This window comes from Paramormyrops kingsleyae, chromosome 20, assembly GCF_048594095.1.
Source record: "Paramormyrops kingsleyae isolate MSU_618 chromosome 20, PKINGS_0.4, whole genome shotgun sequence".
Taxonomy (NCBI): Eukaryota; Metazoa; Chordata; class Actinopteri; order Osteoglossiformes; family Mormyridae; genus Paramormyrops; species Paramormyrops kingsleyae.
In genome coordinates, this window is record NC_132816.1 from 4,241,537 (window position 1) to 4,257,252 (window position 15,716).

A 15,716-nucleotide genomic window follows, 5' to 3' on the forward strand; every position below is an offset into this window, starting at 1 on the left:
ATTCCAGGTGTGTTAGGATATTCAAAGTATTTTATGGATATTTCAGGTGTTCTGTGAATATTCCAGTGGTGAATGTTCTCACTGCATTGGGGATATTCCAGGTGTGTTAGGGATGTTCCAGGGCACCCATTCTCATCCAGTTTACCTGTCTTTTTTTAGTTAGATAGGTCAGCTTAGGTCATGCAGGCCCACGCTGCGCAGACGCAGCCCCCAGTCTGTCTGCATCCTCCCAGCCTGCCGGGGGGGGCGGGGGGGGGGTTGGCTGGGCACCGCCTTGCGGCAGCCTTGGTCTCTGCCTGCTCCTCTCGCCGCCACTGTGGTTTTGGGAGACAGTCTGAAGGGGATTGAGCTTATGGAGGGTGATTAATCGTGGGGGCTTGTTTCCTTTCGAAACGAGCATCAGTCAGCAGTAAATGAGGGAAATAGTCGGCCCATGTATGACTTTGAACTGTCGAGGGCTGGACTGAGTCGTCTCTCTGGAGAAAAGGCTGAAATAATGAGCGTTTGTGCTGCGTTTGTGGGAGCCTTCACTGGGAAACAGCCGTAGAGAGGATTTTACAGTGTGTTTGGATGACTCTACCTGAAGAAGTACTGAAGGCTCTGTCTCTTCCCCCCTCTCTCTCTGTCCCTCCCTCCCTCCCTGCCGTCCACAGACATCAACGACTGCGAGAGCAGTCCCTGCCACAACGGCGGGACGTGTATCGACAAAGTAAATGTGTACCAGTGCATCTGCGGGGACGGATGGGAGGGAGTTCACTGCGAGATCAGTGAGTCCTTTAACTTTCTCTCTCTCTGTCTGTCTGTCTCTCTCTCTCTCTCTCTCTCTCTCTCTCACTCCACATAATGACTTCAACCTGGCAGCGAGACCTAATTGTGGGTCTTAAGCCTTCAAAGGGCCGTAGCGTGCAGCGCACAGGGGAGCGTTTTTTAACAGAGAGGCCTTGTTTTGGTTTTGAACAGGCACGTAATGGTTTTTTTCCCCCCTCTTTTTTATCTTCCGTCTTGCCGCTAGACATTGACGACTGCAACATTAACCCCTGTCATAATGGAGGTACCTGTCGAGACCTGGTGAACGATTTCTACTGCGAATGCAAAAACGGCTGGAAGGGGAAGACCTGCCACTCCCGTAAGCCCCTCGGTGCCGCCCCCTGCAGTCTAACCCCACGTGACCTCATTTGTTTGTATGCATGCGTGTTTCCTGCGAGAGGCTGACGGCAGCCCCGTCTGTTTGCAGGGGAGAGTCAATGTGACGCAGCCACATGCAACAGCGGGGGCACGTGCTATGACGAGGGCGACACCTTCAAGTGCATGTGCTCCCCCAGCTGGGAGGGGGCGACGTGTAACATCGGTAGGTCCAAACGAAAGCTCGCTTCGGTATACGGCCCACCCATCGCGTCAGATGGGCCGGCGGTGAGCTCGGAAACTTTTTTCCCGTAAAAGCGTCACGCTTCGCCCGCGATTTGTGTTCCTGAACCATTCCCAAAGAGGAAAAGCGTTAAGTGCAGTTAGGTAATGGAATAACAGCAGTGTCGCCTCAGGATTCCCAGTTGCTTTGATCCTTTTTTTGTGGGGAAAAAAAAAACTGCTTGTTAACAGTCTGCTTGTTGTCTCTGGCAGCCAGGAACAGCAGCTGCCTGCCCAACCCTTGTGAAAACGGCGGTACCTGTGTGGTCAGTGGTGACTCCTTCACCTGCGTCTGCAAAGAGGGCTGGGAGGGGACCACCTGCACCCAGAGTGAGTTTCCACTTCTGTCCCGCCTCCGCTGGGGATCCTTATGTATTTCCATAATACATTCAAATTAGGTTGAAAGCCATTTTCCGTCCGTAGCTAAAGGCTAAGTGAGCGTTGCCTATGGGCGGTGCTAATTTGTTTTCATTCATTTGCTGTCTTTTTCTAAAGCTTTTTTATATTTGTGTGTGCTAAACGGAGTGTTCTCCTTTGCAGATACCAATGACTGTAGTCCACACCCCTGGTAAGTCACACCTGTTTATTTTCTGAAGAGGAACGACAAACACTGTTATCGCTTATAACTTTCCCTGCTAGCGCTTATCAGCATTAGACAGCTTATTCTGCCATGTCCAACCCAGAGGACCATGATTACATTATTGCCGGCACAGAGTGTTTTCACTGTAAGGATTACAGATTTTTAACGGTGTCGGATCATTCTATGGAAATTGGCTGCCTTTTCATTAATAAAAGTCATTTCCAGGTTTATACTTTAAATGGAGCATGTCGCATGTAGAACAAAAACCGTGTCATAATAACAGATGGTGTCCTGCTACAAGGCTCATGGCACTAATATGTTTTATGTTCTGTGACACTCAGCTACAACAGTGGGACCTGTGTCGATGGGGACAACTGGTACCGATGTGAATGTGCCCCTGGCTTCGCTGGGCCTGACTGTCGGATTAGTGAGTATTACCCACTTGGGGCATCGCTCAGTCCAAACTTACTGCCTGTTAAGTAACCAAACAAATGCAAAAATATTTCTTTGGCATGACATACGGACAGTGAGCTTCTGTGCAAAATTTACTTTTTCTTAAGAGTTAATGAACAATAACTGCTTTTTACAAAATAACATTTTCAGAGTTATTTACCTCAGAGTTTGGTGTTACATGCTCTGCTTTAGGTGGAACTGCATGTTTCTAGGCAACAAAACAGAACAAAGGATCTGGATCATATGCTTGTGTGTGTTGGTTTAATGCAAAAGAGCAGCCAAGTGTATTAAATGAAAGACTTCTAAGGAGCCGTGTGTGATTACAGCATATCTAACTGTCAGATATGACAATCCTCTCATAGATATTTTCCTTGTTTTTCTTTGCATCCTTCTTAGACATCAACGAGTGCCAGTCATCTCCCTGTGCCTTCGGCTCCACCTGTGTGGACGAGATCAATGGCTACCGCTGCCTCTGTCCATCCGGAAGGGCCGGTCCCAGATGTCAAGAAGGTGAGACTGAGCTGGCTGTCCTCAGCAGCCTGTCCCTGCTGGTCTCTTAGATTGTGACATGAGCTGGGGTCTTCAAACAGACTAACCGATGAACAGGCAAGCTATTTTATTAGTAATTCCCCATATCTTGGGGTCAGGTATCTATTGCTAGCAGCTCAAATGGTTCTTGAAGCAAGAAAACCTCTTAGACAAGACTCAGTGAGATGGTTTATCATGAATCATCTCGTTTATTGTGAATCATCTCAGTTGATCTGCATACCCATCTCTTGGCTTTGTCATAAACAATTCTGCTTCTGATATCACAGTGACAGGCAGGCCTTGCACAACCAACGGCCGCGTCGCCACCAACGGAACCAGATGGGATGTGGACTGCAACACCTGCCAGTGCCACAATGGGAAGGTCACTTGTACCAAGGTACAGCCGTCTTGCCTTGAATCCCCAAGACCGTCTTGGGTGGGGACCCACTTCCTTGCCAACCGCTAGCCACTAGCCTCACGTTGGTGTCCCGTCTTTGTCGGATAAAATATATTCAGCAGAGTGAACAACGTAGTCATTTTGATTGGCTCGGTTTTTCACACTTTTTCCACACCGTCCTGCAGATTTGGTGTGGCCCCAAGCCTTGCCACATCCACGGCAAAGGTCGCTTGGAGTGTCCGGCGGGGCAGAGCTGCACCCCAATCAGTGAGGAGCACTGCTTCGTGAAGCCCTGTCCTGGCCAGGGGGAGTGCTGGCCCAATCCGCCTCCGCACCGACCCAAATGTCACCCCGGCTCCACCTTCCTGGAGAGCAGCTGTGCGAACATCACTTTCACCTTTAACAAGGAGACCCTTCCGCAAGTGAGTCATCGTGACCAGGGGAGGAAAGGAGAACGACAGAATAAACAGCGATTGAATTAGAACCTCTCAAATGTTCTCCACCCATTCCAAGAACTCGTTTGAGCTGTCAGGGCAGACAAACGGGCAGTGACATCAAAATCAGAATCTTTGCTGCCACACAACCAAGGCCAATGGAATTTTTGTTGTCACAGCTAATTCCGTTGGCGGTACCATGACAATAGCAACTAATAATTAGGGTATAACGCAGATATGCAAATGTGCAAATCTGTGAAAAGCATCATTTGCTTTGAGCCTAGAAAGTGGTTTTGGCCACCTCTGGAGGGAGGTCTGGTGTCCTCCTCTGTCGTGTTAAATCTGTCGTGTCCATTGCAACTGAGGACTTTGTATTCTAGCTAAAATATACAGATTTATGTTTGCAATAAATCACAATTGTGCAGCACGATCCCGTCAGCCTGCACATTGGTCATTCCTTCAGAGAACCAACTCGCACAGAGCGTGGATTTCGTCTAACGCTGGTCTTCCTCCAGCTTTAAAAATACTAGGAAAATTTGACTGCAAAAAGTGAAATGTGGTAACTCTATTCAGCATATAATGTAAAGCTGTCCTGATTGAAGCCTAGGGGCTGGGAATCGCCCATTCTCAAGGGCAGCATTGTCTGTGTGGCTCAGAGTTACATTTTAATTAACTGATTTAACTGATTACGAACACCAAGGGGACATTGCTCCCTAAACAAATAATTCCTTAAACGACGAGGGGGTCCTGGACGAACGCCAGCATAAGCCATTTCTGGATGCCCCTAATGTTGATCTAACCATTCTTTCGAATTTCAGGGTCTGACCATTGGGCAAATTTGCAGCGAGCTGAGGAACTTGTATGTCTTGAAGAACGTTTCGTCCGAATACTCCGTGTCTATGACATGCGAACCCTCGCCTTCAGCCAGCAATGAGATCCACGTGACGATAGTATGTACAAGAAACTTTTTGGTTTTTTTCTCCTCATATTTCTCATAATTGATTGTTTTATTTGGGAGACGTAAGTGTTATGTACACCTCATATAATATACCTCTTGTTGCTGTTCACACTGAAGTATTGTCGAGATTCGGGTTTATAAATGCAAATCATTCGTGTTTCAGTCAACTGATGATCAGAGGCAAGACACGGCGCCCATCAAGGAAATCACGGACAAGATAGTGGACCTTATTAGCAAGCGAAACGCCAACAACACCATCATCATGGCTATAGCAGAAGTACGAGTTCAGAGGAAGCAAACTGTAGACCCCACTGGTAAACAGCTTTTTGGAAATACACCCTCCACCTCCTGCTCACTCTGCTTCCTGTCTCTGTTCACATTGTCATGAGCGCTGGTAGGAAATGAGAGGCCCGGCCTGGCTGGCATGGAGGCCGACAGGGTCGGGAAGGCAGTTTCTGAGTTAGATCCTCTGGCTTTTGTGCGTTGCCACGGTGTGAAGAGAAGCGACAGCTGTAAAGATGGTAGCCTGGGTAGTAAACAGGGAGAAAACACAGGCCCCTTTGCAGAAGACGACCTGCCCCCCCCCCCTCCCCTTTTCAATTGGCCCCCGACTCTCGTTATCACCGTTTAACGGTCAGAACTTAATTTGCCAGGAATTCTATGCATTTCTGCACTCATAAGGGGATTTGGAGCAACATTTGATATTTGGTTTGGAATGGACCTAAACCATCCATCATCGAATGTCTTGAATTTATTAGAGATTCATTGCCTTATCTCCTCTTAGCTAAACTGGTTGTTTGCTTTTACCAAATGTTGACATGAGCTGGAACATTATCTCTGACTGGGCAGTACTTCTGAATAGGGCAATGCTCATGAGATATGATCTCAGAGCAGGGACACGCTTCATAGTTATTGTCCTTCGGGTTCAGAAATTTAAATGGGGTCCGTTGTTTCACGAACTTCAGCCTTGGAAAGGCCTCCAACAGATTTTCCTTTGGCTCCACCTGGTATTTTTATTTTAGTTCTGAACTTAATGAAGAAGTGGCCACACTTCACCGCTTGGGACTTACTGTACAATACGGGGGCCACAAGGAGCTGCCTCCCAGCCAGAAACAGCCAGGCGAATTAATGTTATTCTGTCAGTAATGAACGTCAGTATTATTATTGTGGTTTTTAGCTCACGCTCGCTTTGCTGATTGAGAGGCTCAATATCAGCATGTACAATAACAACTGCCTCTCCAAGGGATTTGAGCCCACAAACCTCAGGTTGCCAGGGTAGCCGGTTGCCGACCCCTCCAAATAACGTTCCTGACCTTCTTCTCTCCTCAGCGAACTACCTGGTGCCCCTGCTGAGCTCCGTGTTCATCGTGACGTGGGCGCTGGCACTGGGCACCGCATTCCTGTGGTGCGTGCGGTGGCGGAGGAAGCAGAGCGCCCACAGCGGGGCGGCAGCACCAGCGCCGGAGGAAAACCCGGCCAACAACGTGCGCGAGCAGCTCAACCAGATCAAGAACCCTATTGAGAAGCACACCGGTGGGCCTCCAAAGGACTACGGGGGCAAGAATGCCATCATTGCCAAATCGAGGACCAATATCGCCGAGCTGGAGGACGAGGATGCAGAGAAGCACGTGCAGAAGGCCATGTTTGCCAAGCAACCGGCCTACACCCTGGTGGACAGGGAGGAGAAGGCACTGCAGAGCACGTCCACGCGGCACCAGAACTGGACAAACAAACAGGACAACAGGGACTTGGAGAGCGCACAGAGCCTGAACCGAGTGGAGTACATTGTATAGCAGGAGGCCTCAGCACCAGCCCATTTCCGTGGGTGAAGGGGTTCTCGGTGTTGTTTTTAAACTGTTGTCATCCTTTGACTAAAGGTTATTATTTACATAGAATCCCTGTGTTAATTTAAGTTTTGACAGGCTGGCTCACACTGGCAAAGATTGCTGCTGTGGTTGGCAGGAGCACCAGGCGCTAAGCTAGTCTCAAGTGCCCTTCTAGAAACCCGGGGCGCCGATGCACGTCAGAGGTACGTCGGCGGCCATTTTGACATCGTTCAGATTCTACTTCCCGTGTGGCGCATGTCCGTGATGCCGCGCTGTCCCATTTGGGCAAGGAATCGGTCATGTGACATGGAATGTCACCCAACGTGCATGTTTGGTCCTATATTTGCAGATCCATGCCACAGCAGCCATCTAAAAGTTTATTATTTATAATTTTCTTTGGGGGGAGGGGTCACGTTAATGTCAGCAGTTGCTGTCAACATGAAGAATTATGTGTTGATTTAGAACATTGTACAGTTATGTAAATATTTTTTTTAATTAATCATTGTGTATATTTGATTTATTAACTTAATAATCAAGAGCCTTAAGTATCATTCCTTTTTTATTTATATGTAATGTTTAGATTTGAAGGTTCTGATGGCTTTGTAAGCATACAGCTTTTTTATTTTTTTGATGGAGAAAAAAATGTTTCATTTTTCATAAATGCCAAAATTTGAAGTGTTTCTGAAAGAAATTTTATTTTTTGACAATATCATAGGCATTTTTGTGCCTTGTCGGGGCAGGAGGGTGGAAGAAGTGGTACATAAAATCGTTTTTGAAATCATTTCAATAGCATCGCATCTTGTAAGTACAGAAAGCATGTGAGGAAACGGAAAAACAAAAATAATGCTGCTTTGGGTTTTAAAGTCTGCTGCTTTGAACACATTGGCTGCCAGAAAATAATAGCAATGATAATTTCAAAGGGAACAAAATCTGCTTCTGTTTCTTTACGGTGTGCGGGTAAAACAAAACTTATTAAAGTATTATGTAAGGTATAATAAAACAGAGAAAGCATGTGTCGGACCAGCAAACATCCTGTGTTACGTATGGCGTGTGGCCCGTCTGTTTTCGTTAGCATAATGTGATAAGCTAGCCCATGAGTACTTGAACGGTAGGAGGGGCCCACAGGGGACGGGCAGATACTCTGCCTTGGCCAATGGGAGCAGGCGCTTCTCTTGTTCACATCCTGTTTTCAAAGAGATTCTTAAAAGAACATGTTAATCTCATTCTGATTAAAACGCATGCTAGCTCCACTGATCCTGTGCGTTATTTTGTCTAGTGTTGCAAAGGAGAGACTCCTTTTTTTCCCCGAGGGCTCTTGGTGGTCATTTCTGAAAGTAATATTTATTAAATATTTTGTATAAAAAAGAAAGATTAAACTTTTTTTTTTGAGGTGGATTTATTTGTCGCAGTTTATGGGTTGCAGACATGATTATGTTTCTTTCTGATGCTGTGTAACTGAAAGTCTTTGGTTTCCTTAAATAAGCACAGGATCTGCACATTTGCATTTATAAAAACGGACAGGAACATGATCCCATGCAAGGCAAATATGCTGATATTTATGACTCGTGCTGTGCTATTTAGCCCACGTTTTACCGTGCGGTATTTTTTTTTTCTGAATCACTTGACATAATCTGTCTGCTTTAAGTTGTTCCAGGTAGCAACAGTCTTAACCTTTATTGCCTTTTTTTGGTGTCTGAATTAAATGTGAATTGGCCTTAATGTTCATATGGAATTCACAATGGCAACAACAATCGCAGTCCTTCTCGAAGCATTATGGTTGTACCCTCATGAGAGTTGTGTGCACAGTGTTCCACTGCCATTAACACGTTAAATGTCACAACAAGAGACTCAAGTTTCACTAAGATGGTGTCTAGACTTAGTGAAGACTAAATTGAGTAAGTCCTCGAAACACAAAGAAGTTTGCCCCCTCTCCAAAGGGATGTCAAGCATTTAGCAAGTCTGGGTATAATATGATGTTGGAAACATGTTTATTCAGGGTTATGATTGTCATGTGACCTATACATTGTGCCGTATAAAGCACTATGCCACAAAATGTGAAGGTTGTCTCTCTATTCAAAAATTAACCCACGTTAAATCTAGTTAATTTGAAAAGCAATATTTTCATATCTTTCGAGTATAAATGTGGGCAGAAGGTTGTTAGGTTAATACGCATTAAAGGTCTGAGAGTCTGAACTTTTGTTGGTTGTTATGGAAGCAGACCTTCATGTGCACCAGGCTTCTGAAGCCTTAGCAGGAAATTACACTGACCTCTCAGGTCATAAAGATGGAAACCTCACATCAGGAACACTGGGTGACCTCACTTCCTTTTGCAAAGAGTTACTTAAACGAGAGCTATTAAGACTAAAGGCTGGGCGACCGGCAGCAGGGCCCCACAGCTCACGAATTTTGCAGTTTCCCGCCATACCTGCCACTCCGCTCGTCAGACATAAACGGACAAGCTCCACGCCGTCGCTCTAACTTCACTCGACTTTCTGCACAGAACTTAGAAACCCGTACATTAAGGAAAAACTGTCGTGTAAGATTTCAATATCCCAAAAAAGCTTGTTGTTTTTTGTTTGTCATGGCAACGGGTGACCTATTCTGATTTTACTTAAGAATTTGCCATATTTCACTGCTCTAAAGCAAATTCTACCATCTTGAATGATTGCTTCAGTGACTGCAGTATGACTGGTGGGTGGGAACATTGCTTAAACATATAAAAAGCCACATTAATATATAGTAATAAATGAAGATGTATAAGCAGTGTAAGTGAAATCTACGTCTCTACAGCTGACCTCTTGCCGGCTATGTTCACAAAAACAGCTGTAGAAAAATAGAGGCTATATTGTATTATACTGATGCAATTCTAGCTATCTATGCCAAGTTGATGTAGGGGATTCTTTTGGGGTAAAACCTTATTAGAATGATGGAATATTTTTCAGGAGATGAAGAGCTGACAGGGTGTGCACTTGCTCTTTTTGTGACTCATTGTGTTTGAAAAGCTGCCTGTCCAGCGCCTCACGGTCCAGTTCCACTTGGACCGGTTCTAGGCAGCGGGGAGACTGTCCCCACCCTCTTGGCACAGTGAATAAAAGGGCACCTCACTGTGTGGTCTTATTACTGCCCCCCCCCCTCCCCCCTTAGCTTTGCCTGGACTGGGAGTCCCTTCTGCCAAGTGTCCCATGTCTACCTTCACAACAGCTCCCCCCGCCGGTGTGGAGGATGCATCGTTTCGAGACACAGAAACCAAACAATCACAAATAAGATCCTTAGAGAATACATTACCCAGAAGTCTGTGCTCTTCTTATCAATATGCTTCAGTCCAAAGATTTGTATGCACTGTATCTAAATGTGCTGCGTATAATATTTTATGAGAAAACTGTATTAAAAGTGAGGCAAGACGTAACAAAGGAATGTCCACACATATAAATGTACGCCTACAGATCTGTTAAAGAAATCTACAGCTGTAAAAGTTAAGAGGATGTATATTAACTGCATTTCGGCGAGATGCATTTCGAGTTATGATGGGGAGAAAGTGAGCGAGGCAGAGTGTCAAGGAATTTCAGCAAAGTTCCAACAGTAACTATAAAAAAAAAAAAAATCAGACAAACAGGAGCCTTCTTCCGTGCAATGCCAACGCTTTGAACGCTATAATGCTTCGATACTCCCCGATCCCTGCTCCTCAGAAATATGTGAAGTCATTTCAGGGCGGGATAAGCCAAAATACAGTCATGTGTGTGAAGCACTTTGTCTTCTCAGTCCCTGCGAAGACTAACGTGGGTCAGACCGATGACTCCTTTAAGGAAAGCCGCAGTATTTAATCCACTGCTGCCGCAGTCTGTATACAACAAGTCATCCAGACCTCAAATGCAAATAGCTTTTCGATGCATTAATGTCTGTGCTTCTGTATGTAGCTTATCATATAAATAATATAAATTCCACAGAGCTGGTGTCCTTAAGACTTCTCAAGACTTCTCAGCATATTATAACGACCTCTCTGGTCATGCCCCTCCCTTGCCATATTCCCTGGGGGGGTGGGGGGTGAGGCCATTGGATGAATGAGAGGGCACAGGCTTCACAGCTCTGTATTTAATGCATGTGGCCTGCCTATTTTGGTTTGTCTGCCTGCTTCGGTTTGTCGGCCTGCTTTGGTTTGTCTGCCTGTTTTGGTTTGTCTGCCTGTTTTGGTTTGTCTGTCTGTTTCAGTTTGTCGGCCTGCTTTGGTTTGTCGGCCTGCTTTGATTTGTCTGCCTGTTTCGGCCTGCTTTGATTTGTCTGCCTGTTTCGGTTTGTCTGCCTATTTTGGTTTGTCTGCCTGCTTCGGTTTGTCGGCCTGCGTATTTTGTCTGCCTGTTTCGGTTTGTCTGCCTGCTTTGGTTTGTCTGCCTGCTTCGGTTTGTAGGCCTGCTTCGGTTTGTCTGCCTGTTTCAGTTTGTCTGCCTGCTTTGGTTTGTCTGCCTGTTTCGGTTTGTCTGCCTGCTTTGGTTTGTCTGCCTGTTTCGGTTTGTCGGCCTGCTTTGGTTTGTCTGCCTGCTTCGGTTTGTCTGCCTGCTTCGGTTTGTCGGCCTGCTTCGGTTTGTCGGCCTGCTTCAGTTTGTCTGCCTGCTTCGGTTTGTCGGCCTGCTTCGGTTTGTCTGCCTGCTTCGGTTTGTCTGCCTGTTTCAGTTTGTCAGCGGCGTCGGAGCACACCAGAGCAGCCGTCTTCCTGGGTGTTTTTGTGCAGGGATCAGCAGAATCTGTTTTCATTATTGCCTCAATGTCTGTGAGAGTATGTGGATTCGTTTTATATTACATTGTGGGGACCAAATGTCCTCCACAATCTAATACAAACCTGTTTTTTGACCATTTCAAAAAAGTAAAAATGCCAAAAGTCTTGTATTTTGTTTGATTACTTATGTTTAACATTAGGACTGGGTTGGGGTTAAGGTCATCATGCTGGGATTAGAATTTTCCCCATAAAAATGAATGGCGAGTCCCCACAAAGATATAATTACAAACCTGTGTGTGTGCGCGCGCGCGTGCACGTTTGCGCGTGTGTGTGCATATGGGGGGTCCGGGAAGCCCTCCAGCATATGCTGTCTTGGCAGCTCCATCGTTTCTTTTACTGAGAGATGCAGGTCCCCCCCCCTTTCTGCCCCCCACCCCCCACTCTAGTCTGTGTTTTGGTTGTGTGTGCTGACTCATTGCTGGTCAGTTTTCGGGGGGGTTGGAGCTCCAGACTTGGAGTTTGAAGTCGCTCAGCTCTGTGCCGTGACTGATTCCCTTCCAGTCTTTTAGAACTTCACGTGCATCATTCTGTTGCCATGTTCATACTGGAATGGTCCTGTTGCCATGGCAACCAAGATCAGCAACCATAAATCCCAGGCAACGGGTCATTGCAACATGAATTTTTCATGGTGTGTATGTATGGGTTTTTTTATTATTATTATTATTGTTATTTTCTTTTGGCAAAAGTGACAGGTTGATGAATCTTAGTACAGCAACATTTCTTTTGTTATTGCACATCTATTTAATGGCTATTGAGTTTTATGAGGTTTGAAACTTCAGTTTGGCTACTGTCTTACATCTTGAAATAATAAACAACAATAGTTTCAGCAACTTATGTCCTCACATATGAGTACATGCTGTGTTTGAACAGGGAATTTTGTCATTATTAAATGAAAATATAACAACATGGGCAAGAAAACATTTCTTTTTGCATTAATTCATTACACTGACAATTAAATAATTTTCCACATCTGTTGTTCATGATTATATTTTTAAGCAGCAGTTTCTTATATTCCCAGTGCATCACACTGAATAATGCTGTTTCTTATTTACCAGAAAGCAACAATAAATACAACACAAATGAATAAAAATAACTCTTTATCACTTTGTGACAGTTTTGATAACTCTTTGATGTGGTATGGACTACAGTATAGTAAAGTTTTGTATAGTATAGTACAGTATTCCTTATTCCCGATTATCAGTAACCAAATCATCTTACTTGGAAGCATTTTAACAATGTGAATAATTTAAGTGTTTTTATATAAAAAATATCTCATTGCAGTCTGAAGTCATACTTCCTCCTGCATTTCTAAGCTACACTAACTTCGTTACTCATTCATAGCAAACTAATAAAAAGCATGCAAACTAATAACACCTCTTTGCATAATTAGAAATGCACGGAGCCATTATCTCCTGTGCTGTGCCTGACGGGCCATAAGTATTCGAAACAGCTGATAGATCCCGTTATTGCACAAGTATCCTTGGTATTAAAAACATAAGTGAAGGTTAAGCAGGCTCTGTAAACATCTTTTAACAGCTGCATAAGAAACTGAGCATCAGGATGATTTTTCTTCTGCATGGTGAGTATGATAGAACATCACATCCCATCAGCAAGATGTACTGAACCTCCTTCTACACATTCACACAGATTATTCCGGATTCATCCGGGGACTTCTGAGAATCAATCACACTCTTCCTCCCCGCGAGCAGACTTTTCTGCAAAACAGGTGGGGACTGGCTTGTGGATTTTATGACGAATCGGGCCACGGCCTCATTGAACTCGGGCAGAAAATTCATTTGAAGCGTCACACTTCTTCAATTTGTCAGGCTTTTGTGGGAACAAATTCCCAAAATGTGAACACGGATCAGATTACCACATAAGAAAGAGCCGAAGCCATAACGTGCAGTTCGGCTGCTGTCATTGTGCCTTAGAACGACACTCCTGCGCGATGCCTGTGCATAATGCGACATTCTGCTGCATGTAGCAGCTCCTGCACGATGCCTGTGCATAATGCGACATTCTGCTGCATGTAGCAGCTCCTGCACGACACTCCTGCGCGATGCATGTGCATAATGCGACGTTCTGCTGCATGTAGCAGCTCCCAAAACCCCGAGGGAAGCCAACCGTGGTGGTATCCCGTGTCACTCCGGTGCCGTGTTAATGTCACTGGGAAAACATAGATTGATTTTTCACATTCACATTACACATTACAAGAATTCACATTACAAGAGAAGGAAAGGCGTCAAACTCAGATGTGAAAACTGACCTAGAAGAGTCTCGTAAGCCCATAGAAGAACAACATCTGTAAATTTGAGCGTCAGGTTTTGAACGCTAACGTCGGCCGTGGCGAATCTTCCCTGCTGCCGTGCCCTCGGGAGAGCGAGTGAGAGCGAGAGAGGAGCGTCCTCTAAAAACCGGGTAATTAAAGCAAAGAGCATGACTCAGCCTTTGAAAACTCCGTGGGAACTTATGGGTCTAAGTGGGAAGAATGATGCAAAGTCCCCCGGGCTGGAAAACATCCACGAAGACAAGCCAAGGACTACCATAAACAAGACGCTTTGAACGCCTGCTGTTTAGACTAGCATATAAGGTTTTTTTTCCCTTGCTGCTGTCATATTATTATTTTAGTGCCAATTTAACATATTTGCATTTATTTATTTATTTATTTTATTTCTTTATTTTATGCTGTGACGCCTCATGCGCTCATATAAAACTTGCCTGGACAGCTTTGTCTGAAAATCAACAGCACATAAAACCGGACCCATAAATCTCCAACCAAGTCAATCCAGCTCAATAAAAAGGTACCGTTAAGAAGAAGAAGAAAAAAAGAATTTGAGGGGAAAATACAATTTAGTGGCTAATCTCCGGTGGTCATGCTCAGTGGGCTTTCTTCCGTCCTGCGGGAAAGTTGATCTTCGGTGCTGAAATCTAAAAAAAAAATAGAAAAATAATTAAAAACCACAACATCAAACAGAGGACGTCGTAAAATTTAATCCCCAAGGGGCTCTTGTGTTTTCACACGTGGCACATGGACCGTACGTGTGGAAAATCCACCTCGCTGCTTTGGGTGCTGGTAGCAGGTAGAAGCCCTAAGACACAGGCCAAACGTACGGCACCATACTCCGCCGAGCATGCTATGGTGCAGATTTATGAAAAATTCAGAAATTAGATGCTGCGGAGCTCCGCCATTTTGCCTTTTTTCCACTTAACCTGACACAGAACACATACAACAACTCTGCAAGTTCACACTTAGCTACTAACTTACTTCCGAAGCAAAACCTAACTCAACTGAAATGAATGATCTTCAGCAGATCGATGCTAATACTACAGAGATTTATGTATTTTGTAAAATAAATGTTCATAGGTAAACTGTAGTATATTATTATAAATGTTGCTGTCAGTCACAGCCCAGCTACCTACAAATAGGTACCTAAAGTAATCTGGTCAGCTGTGAACAAATACCTACTGTACTTTTCCAAAATTCCCAAAAAGGCTTCACATTTGACATTCCTTCTTTGTTGTTTTATTGGTGTATTCAGCTGGCAAACATCTGTATGTTGCGCTCGTCTTATCTTACGTTAACCAGACCACTGAACTGCAAAACTGCAGCACAAATGCCGGCTTTCTATTTTTTTTTTTTTTTTTTTTTTTTTTTTTTTTTTATTGCCCACCACCACCCCCCCTCTTTCGGAGGACAACTTTATTTTACATTACATTCAAGAGTAAAGATTGTGGTCGCTCCGAACTCACCAGTACCGTGGAAAAGGAGAAAAACAGGGGGGGTACAAAAACAACAGCGTAACAATAACAGACATCAATCACCATGGGGAGAGGGGGAGAGAGAAAAGAAAAAAAAAAAAAAAAAGGTATACAGAAATAATAACACTAATAATGTAGGCGGGATGGAAAAAAGATGAAGTATAGGGGAATACAGAATACAAACAACCATAAGAAACATAACACTCATCAAACAACAAGAATTATAACAACATCAGTGATACTAATAATAATTAATACAAATCGGTATTATATATATGTAGCATACACACACGTAATCGTACCGTTATATATGTATATTTCAATTCCTAAATCTATAACATACCCTAAAAAGTAATAATAATAATGATATTGATCGCTCAACCAGTCTTGTATGCATGTGCAAGTGTAGGTGTGACCTGATTTGTCATTGGATGTGCTGGCATTTAATGCCGTCAGGGGAGGCGGCAGCACCCCCCCCCCCCCCAGGCCCAAGGCGAAGGCAGGAGAACCAGGCAACCGAAGCCACCCTACTGCCCCCCCGGCACAAGGGCCCACAGCCACGCATCCCAGAGACAACCACCCGCCCAACCCGAGAGGGAGCCCGCGAGG

General features: G+C 44.7%; 1 protein-coding gene and 1 long non-coding RNA gene across 3 annotated transcripts in view; one reads left to right on the forward strand and one right to left on the reverse strand.

The window, feature by feature from the left end:
- Positions 1-12,317, forward strand: part of LOC111838096 (protein jagged-1b-like) — a 30,051-nt gene extending 17,734 nt beyond the window's left edge. For both annotated transcript variants that reach the window (XM_023800702.2, XM_023800703.2), the window contains exons 15-26: positions 654-767; positions 1,013-1,126; positions 1,235-1,348; positions 1,618-1,734; positions 1,945-1,972; positions 2,326-2,411; positions 2,834-2,947; positions 3,253-3,362; positions 3,548-3,784; positions 4,615-4,746; positions 4,918-5,068; positions 6,084-12,317. In XM_023800702.2, coding sequence (XP_023656470.1) covers positions 654-767; positions 1,013-1,126; positions 1,235-1,348; positions 1,618-1,734; positions 1,945-1,972; positions 2,326-2,411; positions 2,834-2,947; positions 3,253-3,362; positions 3,548-3,784; positions 4,615-4,746; positions 4,918-5,068; positions 6,084-6,547 — 1,781 coding nt within the window. In that variant the 3' untranslated portion in view covers positions 6,548-12,317. The remainder of the gene's footprint in view (positions 1-653; positions 768-1,012; positions 1,127-1,234; positions 1,349-1,617; positions 1,735-1,944; positions 1,973-2,325; positions 2,412-2,833; positions 2,948-3,252; positions 3,363-3,547; positions 3,785-4,614; positions 4,747-4,917; positions 5,069-6,083) is intronic.
- A 115-nt stretch (positions 12,318-12,432) lies between these two features.
- LOC111838100 (uncharacterized) lies at positions 12,433-13,801 on the reverse strand. Its single transcript, XR_002836807.2, has 2 exons — positions 13,615-13,801; positions 12,433-13,514 (listed from the first exon to the last, which is right to left on the reverse strand). It is a non-coding gene; the product is annotated as an uncharacterized lncRNA (long non-coding RNA).
- Positions 13,802-15,716: the final 1,915 nt, after the last annotated feature.